Genomic DNA, 17,802 nt, shown 5'->3' with positions numbered 1-17,802 from the left:
AGGTAATGGGTGTTAACTAAATTTACTGTGGTGATCCTTTTGCAATATATACATGTATCAACTCTTTATATTGCACACCTTAAACTTATATAATGTTAGATGTCAATTATATCTCAATAAAACTTTTTAAACATTAAAAAAAAAAAAAGCTATGGGGTTTTGAGTTCCCACTGTGGCTCAGTGGGTTAAAAACCTGACTGCAGCAGCTCGGGTCACTGCAGAGGCGAGGGTTTGATACCCTGCCCAGAGCATTGGGTTAAATGATTCAGTGTTGCCACCGCTGTGGCTCTGATTCAATCCCTGGCCCAGGGAACTTCCACATGCTACAGATGCGGCCATTATAGGGTTTTAAAGGGCACAGTTTCAATGCAACTGGAAAGCTGGCAGGTTTAATCAGAAGGACATTATCAGAGTGATCTTTTTTTTTTTTTTGGTCTTTTTGTCTTTTTTTTTTTGCTTTTTAGGGCCACACCCGTGGCACATGGAGGTTCTCAGGCTAGCCATCTAATCAGAGCTACAGCTGCCAACCCACACCACAGTCACAGCAATGCAGGATCTGAGCTGCGTCTGCGATCTACACCACAGCTCAGGGCAACACTGGATCCCTGACCCACTGAGTGAAGCCAGGGATCAAACCCGCGTCCTCATGGTTCCTAGTCGGATTCCGTTTCTGCTTTGCCACTCCAGGAACTCCATTGTCTTTATTTTTTAATTGAGGTATAGTTGATTTACAATGTTGTGTTAGTTTCAGGTGTATAGCAAAGTGATTTGGTTATACGTATAGAAAGCTATCCTTTTTCAGATCCTTTATAGGTTATTACAAGATATTGAATATAGTTCCCTGTGCTACCAGCAGGCCTTTGTTGGTTATCTATTTTATATATAGTAGTATGTATCTGCTAATCCCAAACTCCTAATTTACCCCCTTTCATAATCATAAATTTGTTTTTTATGTCTATGAGTCTATTTCTGTTTGTACATAAGTTCACTTGTATCATATTTTAGATTCCACATATAAGTGATATCTTATGGTATTTGTCTTTGTCTGACTTACTGCACTTAGTTTGATAATCTCTAGGTCCATTCATGTTGCTGCAAATGGCATTGCTTCATTCCTTTTTATGGTTGAGTAATATTCCATTCTAAATATATACCACATCTTCTTTATCCATTTATCTGTTGATGGACACTAGATTGCTTCCATATCTTGGCTATTGTAAATATTGCTGCTATGAACATAGGGATGCATGCATTTTTTCAAAGTAGAGTTTTATCTGGATGTGCCTAGGAGTGGATTACTGGACCATATGGTAACTCTATTTTCAGTTTTTTGAGGAACCTCCATGATGCTGTCCACAATACCTATACCAATTTACATTCCCACCAACAGTATAGGAGGGTTCCCTTTTCTCCATAACCTCTTCAGCATTTGTTATTTGTAGTTTTTTTTTTATTTTCCCACTGTACAGCAAAGGGATCAAGTTATCCTTACATGTATACATTACATTTTTTCCCCCACCCTTTATTCTGTTGCAACATGAGTATCTAGACATAATTCTCAATGTGTAGATTTTTTTAATGATGGCCATTCTGACTGGTGGCACCTCATTGTCATTTTGACTTGCATTTCTCTAGTAATTGGCAGTAATGAGCATATTTTCATTACAAAGTGATTTAAAATTGCTGAGCTGTCACACATGACACCCCTACCTACATTAGCATATTTAAAGGACGTTTTTAATATAAACGTTCTCAGTGCAACATTTCTCAGGATGACAGAAATTTATGAATGAATTCACTCATCTGAGTCACGTATATTTTTAGAAGCATGACTTTGTCATTTCAAAATAAGACATGCTATTAAAAGGCTACATATAGTAGACAAAACAACATTCAGACTATTATAACATCCTCCAAAAATGTGTGCCTTTTTCAGAAAGAAAACTTCTAAGCACAAAGATAAATACATCTATCACAAGAAGAGTCATATGGAGGAAACCCATCTATTTCAGTGGTTTCTGCTGATGTTTGCCTTGGGAAATGTCAAGGTATCAAGTTTTATTGTAATTTATGTTTTAAGAGAATATTTTGTTTTCCCAGGGCAAAAAGCAGGAAGAACTGCTATTACAAGGATATATGAGGCAGCTATTAGAAACAGGAATAGCTGTCGATACATGAATATATGATGATGAATTTGTAATTAATGAACATCAGGCACTTATAGACCCAGAAAAAAATAATACTTTAAGAGAGACGCCAGAGTAGGATGGATACATAAAGCAGTGTGGGGTGGGAAAGAGCATGATATCAAAGGAAAAGCAGTTATCATTGGGAATCCAACAGGAAAAGATCTACATAGAAGCATTTGCCTAAATGACGTCCACCTACAGGTTTCACAAATCTTTCATTGAGAAGAGACTGGCATCATTAATAGAGGAACTTCAAAAAAAAAAAAAAAAAAAAAAAAAGGAGTTCCCGTCGTGGCGCAGTGGTTAACGAATCCGACTAGGAACCATGAGGTTGCGGGTTCGGTCCTTGCCCTTGCTCAGTGGGTTAACGATCCGGCGTTGCCGTGAGCTGTGGTGTAGGTTGCAGACGCGGCTCAGATCCCGCGTTGCTGTGGCTCTGGCGTAGGCCGGTGGCTACAGCTCCGATTGGACCTCTAGCCTGGGAACCTCCATATGCCCCGGGAGCAGCCCAAAGAAATAGCAAAAAGACAAAAAAAAAAAAAAAAAAAAATAGAGGAACTTCATGATATTTGTAGGAAGTTATTGGAGTACTAAATATATTTGTATTTTGCTTAACTTTTAAAAGTATATAACGTTCTTTCTTCTCAGTGGGTTCAGTTCTTATGAACTAAAAATCCTCTGTTCTTATAAAACATTCCCAGGGATTCATTAAAAGACGACACAAAGAGAGGTTGAGAATGACATCCAAACTGGATAGACCCTGGAGTTCCCTGGTGGCCTAGCAATCAAGGATGTGGCATTGTCACTGCTATGGCTCAGGTCACTGCTGTAGCTCAGATTAAGATCCCTGGCTTGGGAACTTCCATGTACTGTGGGCGCAGTCAAAAAAAAAAAAAAGAATAGGCCCAAATAAAACCTAGTCAAGATCCTGGTACCAAGAAGAAGCACACCATTTAAATAATAATCTTACAAAATGGGACGTGGACAGACTTGTTTCTATCAGGATAAGCCATTTGCTTTTATATAAAACTAACTCTGTAGCTGGCTTAGCAACGCATCTTAGAAAAGAATTCCTAAAATGATGACAGATTCCAAAATAGCACACCTTAATCCATCAAGTTTTACTATGAGCATTCACCCCTCTCTATCCAATGTGGTCAAAGATTTCTCAAACATCTCAGTCTGTGCACTAATAGCCAGTGAAATACCAATATATCATTGCAATATATATTATGGTCTTACAAATTCTGCCAAACATAATTACAAGCAAACTTTTACCACTGAATAATTATTATTTATATTAGTTGACTTTTTTTTTTAACCAAACTGCTTTTCTGTCTTTCAATAAATTTCACCTGTGGTAACTTTGCTTTCTCCAACATTTTAAATATAGATATATAGGTTCAGACATCACATTACAAGGAAAATTTGAATAAATTTATCTGGTATATTCTTTTTTTTTTTTCAGGGCCGCACCCATGGCATATGGAGGTTCCCAGACTAGGAACTGAATCAGAGCTGTAGCCCCTGGCCTACACCACAGCCACAGCAATGCCAGATCCATGCCATATCTGTGACCTACACCACAGCTCAGGGCAACACCCAATCCTTAACGCACTGAGCGAGGCCAGGGATTGAACCTGCATCCTCACGGATGCTAGTCAGATTCGTTTCCACTGAGCTGTGATGGGAACTCCATCATCTGGTATATTCTTTTGTATAATCTTTATTAAAACATCTAGGAATGAAATCTCTAGCGACACCTCAATACAAATATTTTTTGTTTTTCAAAGAAAAAATCATAAGTGGCATCTATTGAAATTCTAATTATTCAAGCAAAAATGTTAGAAAGCCCTCTCACTGCCCCCCTCCCAAGCCTCTGTTAATTGACACGTAAACAGAACTTCAAGAGAGAAGGATGGTTCCTCCGTGTCTATTCCAGTAATAGAAGGGAAGTGGTTGAGTCTGGTATATTTTGCTACAGATTCCTTAATCTAGGCAATGGTTACAAATTCATGCATTTAATTTGAACAGTGATAATGAGGTTGATTTCCAGATGACTCATTTTGTAAACCTTTGGCCATTAGCGCTCCAGCTGGAGTGGGCCATGTGCTGCCTTCCCGCTGACATCAGTGGAAATCTTGAGTCAAGATCAAAGCTACTATATGTCTCTTTGACCTTTCTTCAGAATGCACAGTGGGGCCCAGTTTCCCAGCTCAGAATTTTCAGATTCACCTCGCCATCCCCACGGGGTTACCACTTGCAGACAATCTACGTGCCGATATTCAATGAAGACCCTACAACCCGTCCATTGGAAATCAAAACTCTTGGATTCTAGTTCTCAGGTGGTCACCAAATCTGGATGGTGCATTTCAGACAATTCTTATTCTGGTTGACTCACTAGGGCTTCAGTGAACAGAGAGAGATACCCAGCAGGGGGAGGCGCAGTGCTCATCTAGCCCCCTCCCCCAGAAGCCTGGCCTAGGCTCATTTTCCTCTAGAGATGCACTTCGAGATTTGCACTGGAGAAAGGATGCCTTACCTTGATAGTCATGTCTGCGCTGGATGTTTCTGTGGCTTCGAAGACTATGTCGTCTCCTGTTAACAGCGTACTCTCCCACTGGACTCCTAGGCAAAAAGAAAAAAAGAAAAAACATTGCCATTTAATCCAAGTGCATTCAGCTTGCTTGGATACATGCCTGATTGTTCTGCAGATTCCAATCCTGTGTGCCTTGTTAAGGGAACTGATGATTTTCCAGTGTTTACCTTCCTGGCAGTTACCTGGTCAGTCAGCACCTCTTGTTTTCATCCAGTCTCCAAGTCTGGGGTCACTGTCTAAATCCTATGTGTTACAGATGGTACTACGCTTAGTTCAGAGTGGAGTAGGTGGAATGAACTCCTTCAGAATTCAGGCCTCATACTAAGGTCTACTTTGGGGCTTACAGGCACTCCCGTAACACAGAAAACATGCACCTCTGAATCTAATTCAATACATGTGACTTCCGATTAGTCACTGTCCTAGAGGCCACACACTTTTTGGAAATAACTGAGAGTTTATAGTCACTTAAAAAAAAAAAATCTATATAGGGAGTTCCCCTAGTGGCTCAGCAGTAACGAATCCAACTAGTATTCTTGAGGATATAGGTTTGATCTCTAGCCTTGCTCAGTGGGTTAAGGATCCGGGGTTGTGGTGAGCTTCGGTGTAGGTCGTAGACGCAGCTCAGATCCCACATTGCTGTGGCTCTGGTGTAGGCCGGCAGCTGGAATTCCGATTCATCCCCTAGCCTGGGAACTTCCACATGCTGAGGGTGTGGCCCTAAAAAGCCAAAAAAACAAAAACATAAAAATCTATATAGGCTGCTCTTGCTTTCCGAGATGCACAACATTCTGCCAATAGACTGTGTATCCTTCTAAATAAATTTACTGTGGCTCACTCCTGAATTTTTCCTGATTGAAGCTAAGGATGCTCACTTGGGGCCCATCCCAGTGAATTCCCCAAGACCTGGGCTGTGATCATCCCTGCACTCCCCCTTCCTCCCACAACACCCTGGGCTCAATTATATTTCAATTTGTTTGTTTGGTTTTTGGCTCAGTCCGGGGCATATGGAAGTTCCTGGGCCAGGGATCAAACCTGAGCCATAGCAGCAACCCAAGACACTGCAGTGACAATGCTGGATCCTTAACCTACACCACCACAAGGGAATTCCTACATCTCAATTTTTTAAAAAATGGTACTTGCAAGCTACCTTGAGAACAGTTATAATAGTGAATGGGGGTCACATCCATTTCCTAATGCACCTAAATACATTTTAAAGAACAAGTGAAATGAAAATGTTTCTTAAAATCCTATAAATAAATATTTTAAAAAATAAAATAAAATCTATATATGCTTTCTACCCAAGTCTTAATACATGTTAGTTCTTTTTTTCTTATACTGTCAGAGAGTCCCCAAGAGTGGACATCTGACAAGATACAAGATTTTGTTCTCTCCAATCTCAAAAAAATAAAAATCAGGGGCTGGTGTTCAGAAATACCCATGAACACAATATAGTAAAACTACACTAATTTAGATGCAATTATTGTATGTCAATGAAGGTGGAATGGTCTATAATAGTGAAAAGTTTGAAGTAATGACAAGTATATATACATTTTTTTCCTTTAAGGGGCACACATGGAGCATATGAATGTTCCCAGGCTAGGGGTTAAATTGGAGCTGCAGTTTCTGGCCTACACCACAGCCACACCAATGCAGGATCTGAGCCACAGCTGTGACCTACACCACAGCTCACGGCAATGCGGGATCCTTAACCCACTGAGCAAGGCCAGGGATCAAACCCATATCCTCATGGATACTAGTTGGATTCATTACCGCTGAGCCACGATGGGAACTCTGACAAGTATATTTTTTAAAACAATATTGCAAGTAAAGCTATCTTCTGAAAAGCTAAGAAAGTGATAGAGTTTCTCAGGGTCCATTTTAATAAGCAGATACAAATGCTATCATTGGTAAAACAATTACACACTGGGATATAAGTACTAGAGCCTGAAGCATTGAAAAAGATTGTTTTCTTAAATAGGCTGAAACTATCTCTGTAATATTAATTTACGTTATTGATTTCCTTGCATAATTTTTCCAAAGGATAACTCAAGGCCAATGTTCATGCCAGACCTGTGTGAATCACCCACATTCCATATTTCAACTGTCTAGCAGCACTGCGTTAAATCGGGATTGGCACACTTTTTCTGTTGGCCGTGCAAGTACATATTTTAGGCTCTGCAGTCATGCCACTTCTGTCGCAGCTTCTTAAGCTGCCATTTTAGAAACAAAGCAGTCACAGACAACAAATAAACAAGGGGGCATGGCTGGATTCCAATAAAACTTTATTTACAAAAACAGGTACTGGGCCAGATTTGGCTCCTTCGACATGCTTTACCAGCTTCTGTGTTTAATCAAGAAACCAGAGACATGTCCAGGAAAGACTGTGATAACTCCTGCAGTTTTCCAAGGATCAGCCACTCAAATCAGGTGGTGAAACTAGAACAGTTGTTTGCAATTATGTGACATTTTGAATAAACTAATATGAGATTAAATTTTAATATATTAGCATTGGTTGTGTTGCTTTACTTCATATTCAGAATCCTTGAGAGCCTCATTTCGCAGGAAATATGCCCAGTGGATTACTCAAGATCCATGGGCTATAATTTATTGCAAAGTGCAAATAGCTATATCTTGCTGGGTTAGAGAAATTGGGTCAGAGAAGTTTGGTGGCTTGCCCTACAATTTCCTCTCAAGAAAGTTGTGGGTTTTGCCTTTAATTCGTGTTTTTGGGAAAGAGATCTTTGCTCCCACATGAGTAGATTATTTCTCTGACACAAATTGCGTTTAACTAAAGCCCCTCCTGGTTTAAGACACTGTTAGTGCTTGTTGGATCTGGCTGGCAGAGAGATATAGATGCTGGGCGTGATGGACAAATACGATAGTAGAATTATAATAATTCTTTGATTATTATTAAATATAATAATAATTCTCTTATTATTAAATTATTTGAATTATTAAATATAATCATTATTATCTTATTATTCAATTATTTGAACTATTGCTCAGGAAATATTCTGTCCCCATCTCTCCCACTGTGGGAGAAGTTTTCTTCCCTGTCCTACTTTGGCCAGTAGAATGACCGTGGATATCATGCAAGTAAAGGTCTGAAATGGGCTTTCGTGGTGATACTTGCCCTCTTGCACTACTGCTATAGCATGAGAAGGACATACCCCAGTTGACCTGCAAGGAAATGAGAGTCCTGGGGAGCAGACTTGGACCCAACCTGCATCTTGGAGCTAAACCAGGTCTAGATCAACGCAACTGCATATGCTTGACAATAAAAGCGATTGAGTCTGGGGATGATGTGCCAACCAGCATTACTGCCACAATACCTAGTAGACACAGTCTATAACCCAAATTAGAGATGAACATCCTTTGGGATACTTTTATCTCCAACTATGCAAATATAATTCCCTTTGTTACATAAAGTTCATTTATAAATAGTAATTCCTATCTCTCCCTTACATTATCCCACTTTGGAAAGAATCTTTTCTCTACTATAAATCATTCTTTTCGTAAGCAAGACTATCTTTATTAAAGGATATATGGCCATAAAAAAGAGTTATGAGACATAAATTTATATGTTTTCTCAGAATTTTAGTCTGCAATCAAGAAACCACTTCAAATTAGATGGCCTATCATTCCATGGCAAGTGTGAGAGAAAACTGACCTACCCTTTCAATTTTTAAATGTTATTAATCCCGGTAATAAGTTGTGAGGACAGAAATGTTGTTTTAATAGCTAGAGGCAAAGTTCCTTCTGGCTAAAAAGCGTTTTGGGGAACAAGGCAATTCTACAAACCATTTGAGTATGAAAAGATGAGTCCCACATCATGGAAGAAAAAAAAAAGGAAGAGGTTTCATTTAGAAGAAGGAGATAAGTTGGAAGAAGTTGGGACATGCAAAGTTCCTTCTGGCTAAAAAGCGTTTTGGGGAACAAGGCAATTCTACAAACAATTTGAGTATGAAAAGATGAGTCCCACATCATGGAAGAAAAAAAAAAAGGAAGAGGTTTCATTTAGAAGAAGGAGATAAGTTGGAAGAAGTTGGGACATGAGTTGGCAGTAAGAGATTCCCAGATGGTGATAAATAGGACTTTTGAGAACATCGATGTTTATTTATTTATTTATTTTGCTTTTTAGGGCCACACCTGCAGCATATGGAGGTTCCCAGTCTAGCCATCTAATTAATTGGAGCTACAGTTACCAGCTTACACCACAGCCACAGCAATGCAACATCCAAGCCATGTCTGCGACCTACACCTCAGCTCACGGCAACACTGGATCCTTAACCCACTGAGCGAGGCCAGGGATGGAACCCAGAATCTCATGGTTCCTTGTCAGATTCGTTTCTGCTGAGCCATGATGGGAACGCCTGAGAACAGTGATGTTTAAAAATCAATTTTAATTTATTCATCATGCTGTATCAAGGTGTTATTCTCCCCTCACTCTCATACCTCCAATGGAGATCTGTTTTATACCATTGTCTTCTGGTGTTATTTGGTGGAAAGTAATGAGGTCCCACATTTGGACCTCAGGGTAGAGAGAAGAGAACAGCCATTTGTGCATGGGAGCATCCTCAAAAGTGGAGCCTGGGAAGGACGTAATGATAAGACTCTTGGAGAGGGTACCAGACATACCTAATATACATGATAGGGCTACAGGTCAATTTTCTTTGAAAACAAATGTGCCAGAGATCCTTTCATCTTGAGGACTTGGAGATGTAAGATGACTAACACATATTTATTCGATGATGCTTAGACATGTGGATAAGCCAGTTCCACCTACAGACGGCCAATAGGCACATGAAAAGATGCTCAACATTGCTAATTATTAGAGAAATACAAATCAAAACTACAATGAGGTACCACCTCACCAGTCAGAATGGCCATCATTAAAAAGTCTAAAGTAACAAAAGCTAGAGATGGTGTGGAGAAAAGGGAACACTCCTCCCTGTTGGTGGGAAGGCAAATTGGTGCAGCCACGATGGAAGACAGTATGGAGGTTCATCAAAAAACTGAAAATAGGGTAGGTATATGATCTAGTATTCCCACTCCTGGGCATATTTCCCAAGAAAACTCTACTTCTAAAAGATACATGCACCCCAATGTTCACAGCAACACTATTTACAATAGCCAAGACATGGAAATAACCTAAATGTACATCAACGGATGAATGGATAAAAAGATGTGATACATGTAAACAATAGAATATTATTCAGCCATCAAAAAGCACGAAATAATGCCATTTGCAGCAACATCAATGGACCTAGAGATTATCGCACTAAGTCAGAAGGAGAAAGATAAATACCATATGATATTACTTTTAAGAGGAATCTAAAACAAGACACAGATGAACTGGTTTATAAAAAAACAGAAACAGACTTACAGACATAATAAACACACTTAGGGTTACCAAAGGGGAAATGGGGTGAAGGAAGGATAAATAAGGCATTTGGGATTAGCAGATACAAACTACTCTATATAAAATAAACAACAAGGTCTTACTGTATAAGCATAGGAAACCATATTCAGTATCCTGTAATAAACCATAAAGGAAAAGAATATGAAAAAAGAAAGACTATATATATGTATAACTGAATCACTTGGCTATACACAAGAAGCTAACACAACACTATAAATCAACTATACTTCAATTAAAAAAAAAAAGCCACTTCCATTTCCAAAATGGCAACTTTCCTCCCACCAGCATGTAAGTGCATTATGCCACACTTGGGCAGGGGGTAGCTTAGAATGCTTGAGATTCCTTCAGCTCTAAGATTTTATCAATCACTATCAATATCTGCTTTCACGTCCAAGTTCCTGAGATGAATTTCCCCACAGCTTAGATCCATGATGTATAACTATACACACTTAAACAGTTCTGGTGTAGAATTGCAAAAAAACCAAACATTCCAGAATGATGTATTCCTATTATTAGTTATATAGGAACAATCACCTCTGATTTCAGGAGAAGAACCTATGTAAAGAATTTGACCTAAACTTTTTGATAGTAGTATTTTTATGTATGTGTGTATACACACACATATATATAATATATATACATACACATATGTGTGTTTGTGTATAGGCTATATATATAGTACACATACTATAGTATACTATATGTGTGGGTATAGGCTATATATACTATACATACTATATAGTATACTATATATTATATATGCTATAGTATATATACACTATGTATTTTACATAGAATATGCGATATACATTATTTCATATATTATATTTCTACCTACTGTACTTTCAAATAACTACTTTTCTCTTATATCACTCCTTCTCCCTTTGCTTAAACTCTTACTGTGAGAAGAGAAATCATATTTTATGCTATTCCTACAATCCCTAGCAATACTACTGCTATTTTTATTCCAGTTTTAAAAGACTGGATCAAACCTTCGGGAAGAAATAACTCCTTTCTCCAAAAGAGAAGTTTGCATTTCCCTGTAGTGAGGGAAATTGAGACCTGTCTACTTATAGCCAAGGTATGCTTATAAATACTCCATTAGAGACAGTTTTATAAAGATCTTGCAGGAATAAATCAAGTCAGCCACTATGAATTTGTTGTTATTGCTTCTTTTCACGTACCTCCTCACCTAGCTTCACAGATAAATCCATCCTTTCTTCACCCAAGCGTCCAGGTCCCTGGCACCCACATCCCTGGTCTCTGTTCTAGGGCGCACTCTGCCGATTGGCTTGGTCCCTCTCTCTATTGATTTGTTGCGAAGAACATGTGTGCAGTTGAAAGGATAGTGCCAGCAAAAGGAAGGAGGCTGGGCTCAGACCCAGCTGGCAAAGCCAGGGGCACACACGAGGACCTGCAGGGAGAGAGTTTGGGCTGGGCGTAGGTAGCCACAAGGTCTTGAGCATAGTAACCTGCAGACAAAATGGTCCCATGTGTTTGAACAAAGGCAAGGCAGGACTAGACCGAACAATGAGGAGGGTGAGCAGCTAAGGAGGCTTGGGAAGGAAGCATCCCAGGGAACCCTGGGTGACTTCCTTAGTTCTGACCCTGGCTGGTACTAAAAATAAAAAGAAACAAAGAGCCCACCCAGAGGGAGAGGGTAGCCCTGCCCAGAGGGGGCTGGTTGTACCCAGACCCTCTGGAATCACCATATGTCTTGAGGTGAAAGCAGATTAAGGCAGAGAGAAAGATAAGTCAACTCTGACTCTTCGTTCTAGCCCACCTGTCCACATAGAATATAGACAGATGTCTGGACAAAGTGGGTGGACGTGATGGTCATTAGAGCTGTTCACCATACACTCCCAGTTCCTTCCTCTTCTGGACACACAACAGGACTTCACTTCCCAGCCTCCTTTAGTTGGTGAGGTCATGTGACTAGTTCTGGCTGACTGATGGGTGTGGGTGGCAGTGGTGTGTATCACTTCCAGCTGGAGCATTTAATTGCTGATGCAGGACCCTGCAGTGCACCCTCCCCCTCCATCACGGTGAATGGCAAGTTCCAGACAGAGGTGATTAGGTTAGCTTAAGACCAAGCATGAGGGAAACATAAAGCTCAGACACAGCCAACCCACAATGGCCATGGAAGATGAGGACTAAATCTTTACTATTTTAAGCCATAGGATTGGGCCAGTTTATTACGCTAGCATAAGGTAGCCCGGCCTTAGAAAAGGAAAGAGCCCTTCCAGACCTGCCATCTCTGTCAACCTCCACTTCCCGTTATAGAGGGTTGTTAAGCTAAACCTGTGTTCTATCCTTTGCATAAATTCTACCATTAAAATACGGTCTCTTCAACCAGGTTCTAATGGCTCTTTGTTTCTACTTCTCTGGAGGCCATTCTGATTCGGCAGGGCTCAGTGCTTATCGCACAGGTTGGTGGCATCTCATGAAGAAGTTAGGTTCTAAAGAAAAGAGGCATAAATCTGCATGATCAAAACTTCCCTTGAAAATGCCTTAAATCTCTCTGGTAGTCCAACAGAGCATCATACTTCAGAAAGCCCTACAGAACCACTTTCATTCCAGCTTTGGAGCAAACTGTTTCTCCTGTTAGGTACCAGATTAAGCTTGTACTAAGGATCCTGTTGTTCAAAACACACAGATCTTGAAACTCTAGGATTTCTCCATGTTTGGATATGCTTAGACTATGAGAGAGTGAAGGAGCCGAGACTGACAGCAGGAACAGCAGATCAACAGTCCACCTGTCACCCTCCCCTTGGGGTGTATGATTTACAGGGCTTTTAGCCAAAAGCAATCAAAAGCCTATTTAATAGAGGTTTAAACAACAGAGGATTGACTGGCTCGTATAATAAGTCCCAAGGTAGTTTGGCACTGGAGGTGGTTAATTCAGTGGTTCCATGGCGTCATGGCCTTAGTTTGACCTTTTTGCATTCTTTTGACGTTACCCTGTGGTCCTAGGATGGACACACTAAATATTTCCCTAACTGAATTGGAGTTGGAAGGGGCCCTGGAGCTGCCTAACTTCTTTCTCATCAGGTCAGAAGATTCCTTTACAGTGTCACCTGACGGGTGCCCCTCAGCTTCCACATGGCCATTTCCTGGTCACCCTCCTCACCACCTCACAATGTGGTGCTGCTTGGGCAGCTGGAATGGGCCATCTTTTTTTCTTTTTGTCTTTTTAGGACCACAGGTGCAGCATATGAAAGTTCTCAGGCTAGGGGACAAAGCGGAGCTGCAGCTGCTGGCCTATGTCATAGCCACAGCAATGCAGGATCCGAGCTGTGTCTGTGATCTACACCACAGCTCACAGCAACACCGGATCCTTAACCCACTGAGTGAGGCCAGGGATTGAACCCATGTCCTTATAGACACTAGTCTGGTTCGTTACCACCAAGCCACAATGGAAACTCCTGGAATGGACCATTTTAAGAAGGAAGAACTGAGCCACAGACAGGTTGGGAAGGAAAGATCCCAGTGATACCATATGCAGCCTGGCTGAAGGAAAGAACAGAGGACACAGCAGAGGGACCCTCAATGCCCAGACATGGAATTTTGTTGGCTGGCACCTTGGTGGAGCCTTGTCAGGTGCTTCTAACCTTCTTCCCCATCTTGGTTATTCTCGTCTTCATCACAGCTCTGCCTCAACTCTTATCAGTGCATCAAGGTAGGCACAGCCACAAAACTGTAAAGTTTAGAGCTCAGGCTTTTGTCCGTCAGTGAGGAAACCCATGGTCTGAGATGGAAAGACATGTGTCAAGGCCCACAGAAAGTAGCTGCTAAGGTGGCACTGCCAGAGACATGACTGCCCAATTTCCTAGACCAGGGTTCTTCACGGGGTCCAAATTATAACAACCCCCACTTTAGAGACAACAGACCCACTGTGAAATCATTTTGCTTGATCACAATGACAAGAATGGAGTTAGGGCCTGGGACCCAATGTATCTTAGCTCTTTTCCTCATTCAAGTCTTAGAATTGAGACTTGGCCAGATATTTGGCCTCCTTTTAATTGCCTCTAGCTCTCTTTTGGATTTGAAAAATCTCACTTTGTTCTTGGAGGAGTTCTCAGCACAGGGTCATTAAAACTTAGCGGAACTTCAGAACAATGATTTGCCTCTAAACACTTGGCTTTGGGAAACCCCACCCAAGGGTCAGCTGATGGGACCTGCTTCCTCTGGGCGGGAAGCCCCACCCAGGCACTTGAAGGAGTGGAGCAGGATATAACCTCACCCAGCCCACCCCCAACCCTAACTCTAACCCTAACCATCTTCCAGGTGATAGCTCATCCTTGCCCCTGAGCCCCAGCTTTCTCTTCCTTGGGACAGATGTAAGGGCTGGGCCCTGAGGCTTCTAGGTGCGATGGTGGCAGAGGCATGTTCCCCCTCTCTTGGTTCCTCTCCCTGGGGAGAGCTCACTGGGAAAGAGAAAGGTCCACCATTTGGGCAATGTGTTATTTTTCTCAAACTCACCCTGAGGCCATTGGACCCTCTCCCCCACCTACACCTCCCTGAATAAGGGAAGCTTGTCTGGGTGCCTCTCAGGGGTTCAAGGAGCTCGAAGATGCACAAAGGAAAACCTCAATATCTTGCCAGGTGTGCCCCAGGCCAGCTCCACCTCATTGTTCTCCTACCAGTGTGGCCACAATAATACCAGTCATGACAGCTAAACTCTATGGAGGATGTCCGATGAGTCAAGGGCTTCATGGGGATCATCTAATTCAACCCTCGTACTACAGGTCCATGAGGCAGGTACAGTATCATCCCCACTTTACAGAAGAGAAAACTGAGACTTCAAAAACTTAAAACTGGAGTTACTGTTGTGGCTCGGTAGGTTAAGACATGACATAGTATCCATGGGGATGTGGGATGGATCCCTGGCCTCACTCCCTGGGTTAAGGATCTGGCATTGTCACGAGCTGCGGTGTAAGTCAGTGATGTGGCTCAGACCCCTTCTTGCTGTATCTGTGGCATAGGCCAGCAACTGTAACTTCAATTTGACCCCTAGCCCGGAAACTTCCATATGCTGAGGCTGTAAGAAGAAAGGAAAGAAAGGAAAGAAAGGAAAGGAAGGAAAGGAAGGAAGGAAGGAAGGAAGGAAGGAAAGAGGAAAAAAAGAAAACCCAAAACTTAAAACTGAACTAGAAAGTGATGGAACCAATATTTAATCCAAGCACTCTAACGTCAGAGTCTATCTACTTAACCAGCACACCTGACTATCACCCAAGAGAGCTTACTACCACCCCCAAAGATGAGGATTTCTTTTCGTTTCAGAGATAGGGGAACAGGAAGCTTGAGGACATATTTAAAAAAAAAAAAAAAAAAAGCAGGTTCACAGAGGGGATATTTTCTTCCCAGAGGTTCCCATTCAGGATGGCTTCTGAGCCAATCAAATAAAGGCTTTGTGGTGAGGTCCCTGGAGAGACACAGCACCCAACCCAGGGCAATTCAGCAGACATTTACCAGGGCTTTACAGCGCCTCTTGGTGGCACCTAGGATGGGGGAGGTTCTCCTTTCACACAGGAAGAGTTCCAAGACATGGTCCTATGGGATTTCAAATCTAGTTCTATGGAGGGTGACCTGCGCAGCAGAACTTTGAAAGATGGAAGAGGATGAAGACTATGAAAATACCTAGTGCCTCTGAGGTCCACCTTGGATTTTGACACCCCACAAAAAACCCTGGGACTAACTTGGGGTGATATGAGAGGGAACCACACAGAGGGACGGTGGAAACTTCTAGCACCCTGGACTGGAAAAATGTCTTCAGAGTCCACCTGACTCTCTCCCTGTAAACCTGGGGTAGGAAGGAGGAACCACAACAGTAATAACAGCTATCATTTCTGGAGTGCTTATTATGTGTTCTTCCTCATGCTATATTTAACATACGTGATCTCATGAACAGTTAAAAACCCCACAGGAAGTAGGCACTATGTTTAGCCTCACTTTCTAGAGAGCAAAAAATGAAGCTTAGAGAGGTGAATAAGTTGCCCAAAGTAAGGAGCTGATCTGGGATTGGGATGAAGCTCAAGCCACGCTACGGCTCTTGCTAATCATTTCTGCTAACTAAGGGGCCCATGGTTAGAGGGGCAAGCAGGAGCACCCCTCTTGAGATTGAAACAATATGTGTACACATGTACCTGCCTGCCACATGCATATGCTTTTATGTACACACACACACTCCCATGCAGACATGTGTGTCCATGCTTACGGATGTGTACATAAAAGTATGCACACTTATAGACCCACATTTGCACACATGCATAACCCAAGCACACACCCATGCGTGTACACACACACACACACATACACACAAGTATCTGTCTGTGAAGCTCCAACAGTCTTTCAGCTGCCATTCACTGTTGGCTCTGGAGTATCGGACCTCCTTTTAAGGAGAAAAGAGCCTTTCTCGGTCACAGCATCTGAGAGTGGATGGAAGACTGGGTGTTTCACCTCCTGCTCTACTCCCAAAGAAGCATTTTAAGCACCCTTCTGTCTCTGAAGAGAGAAGCAGGCTCCAAATGCATGAAAATGAGAGCAAAAGAGGATCACAGCAGTGTTGAAAATGAGTTTTACAAGACCCTTGAGACCCAAGCCAATTTTGAAAATGGTTTGTTTTGGCCTACCCAAACCAGTCCTAGGAAATTAGTCTTTTAAGGCAACCGTGCCACTTGCAACAAACTCCAGGGACTGTTCACAAACAGGGTCCCTTCTCAGAGGTTAGAGAATTAACAGCTAAAAACCTGGTTTACTCTCAAGTTAGTTTGCAGATATTACCATCCAGGGGGGCTCCCCACCCCAAGTCCAATTAAACATTCTGTTATAGTCTCTAAAATATCCTAATTATTAGATTTGTCAGCCTGCTCTTACTAGGCTGGAAAGATACTTGATATTTACCCCTAAACATGTGACATAAAATTAAATGAAAACACAAGTCACCATCTTGGATCCAGTTCCTATGCTAGGGAAATGCGATGACCTATTTTTTTTTTTTTTTTTTTTTTTTTTTTTTTGCCTTTTAGAGCTGCACCTGAGGCATATGGAGATTCCCAAGTCGAATCAGAGCTGCATCAGCCAGCCTACACCACAGCCACAGCAACTCAGGATCCAAGCCGTGTCTGCAGCCTACACCACAGCTCACAGCAACACCGGATCCTTACCTGCTGAGTGAGGCCAGGGATCCAACCTACATCCTCATGGATACAGTCAGGTTCGTTAACCTCTGAGCCACAACGGGAACTCCCCATTGGCCTGTTAATGATTAAAACAATGAGTGGTGACAGGGGCCTATTTAGAGCCCTTGAGCTCTTTGGAAGATCAACCACCCAGCTGGTGTGCAGTGACTTTCCCTTTGTTGGCCCTGGAAAGTGTGTCAGCAACAGGAGGAACAGTGGAGAGCATGGCCCTTGAGATGTGAAGAAGCTGAGCTCTGCCAGGCCTTTCCCACCTCCGCCTCCTCTCCAGCCCCACTGCCCATGTACCAGCTCAGGCTTTCAGAGGTCTCCCAACTTAGATCTGTCTTCCCTAGCATTACTACCATTATTGTTCAGAAATGTCATGGTGGTCACATCCCTCCCCTCCTGGGC

The 17,802-nt window shown here is 41.9% G+C and overlaps 1 protein-coding gene across 23 annotated transcripts in view; it reads right to left on the bottom strand.

Annotated features, from left to right (window-relative positions):
• The window catches only part of PALM2AKAP2 (PALM2 and AKAP2 fusion), a 508,785-nt gene that overhangs the window by 149,426 nt on the left and 341,557 nt on the right, over positions 1–17,802 (bottom strand). For all 23 annotated transcript variants that reach the window (XM_085013412.1, XM_085013470.1, XM_085013606.1 and 20 more), the window contains 1 exon segment: positions 4,732–4,817. In XM_085013412.1, coding sequence (XP_084869538.1) covers positions 4,732–4,817 — 86 coding nt within the window.

The sequence above is a fragment of the Sus scrofa genome, chromosome 1, assembly GCF_054392235.1.
Source record: "Sus scrofa isolate SSC_HxYL_T2T_F1_AM1 chromosome 1, Sscrofa_HxYL_maternal_Yorkshire_Landrace_v2.0, whole genome shotgun sequence".
In the NCBI taxonomy this organism is placed as follows: domain Eukaryota; kingdom Metazoa; phylum Chordata; class Mammalia; order Artiodactyla; family Suidae; genus Sus; species Sus scrofa.
This window is presented reverse-complemented; position numbering and strand designations above follow the sequence as displayed.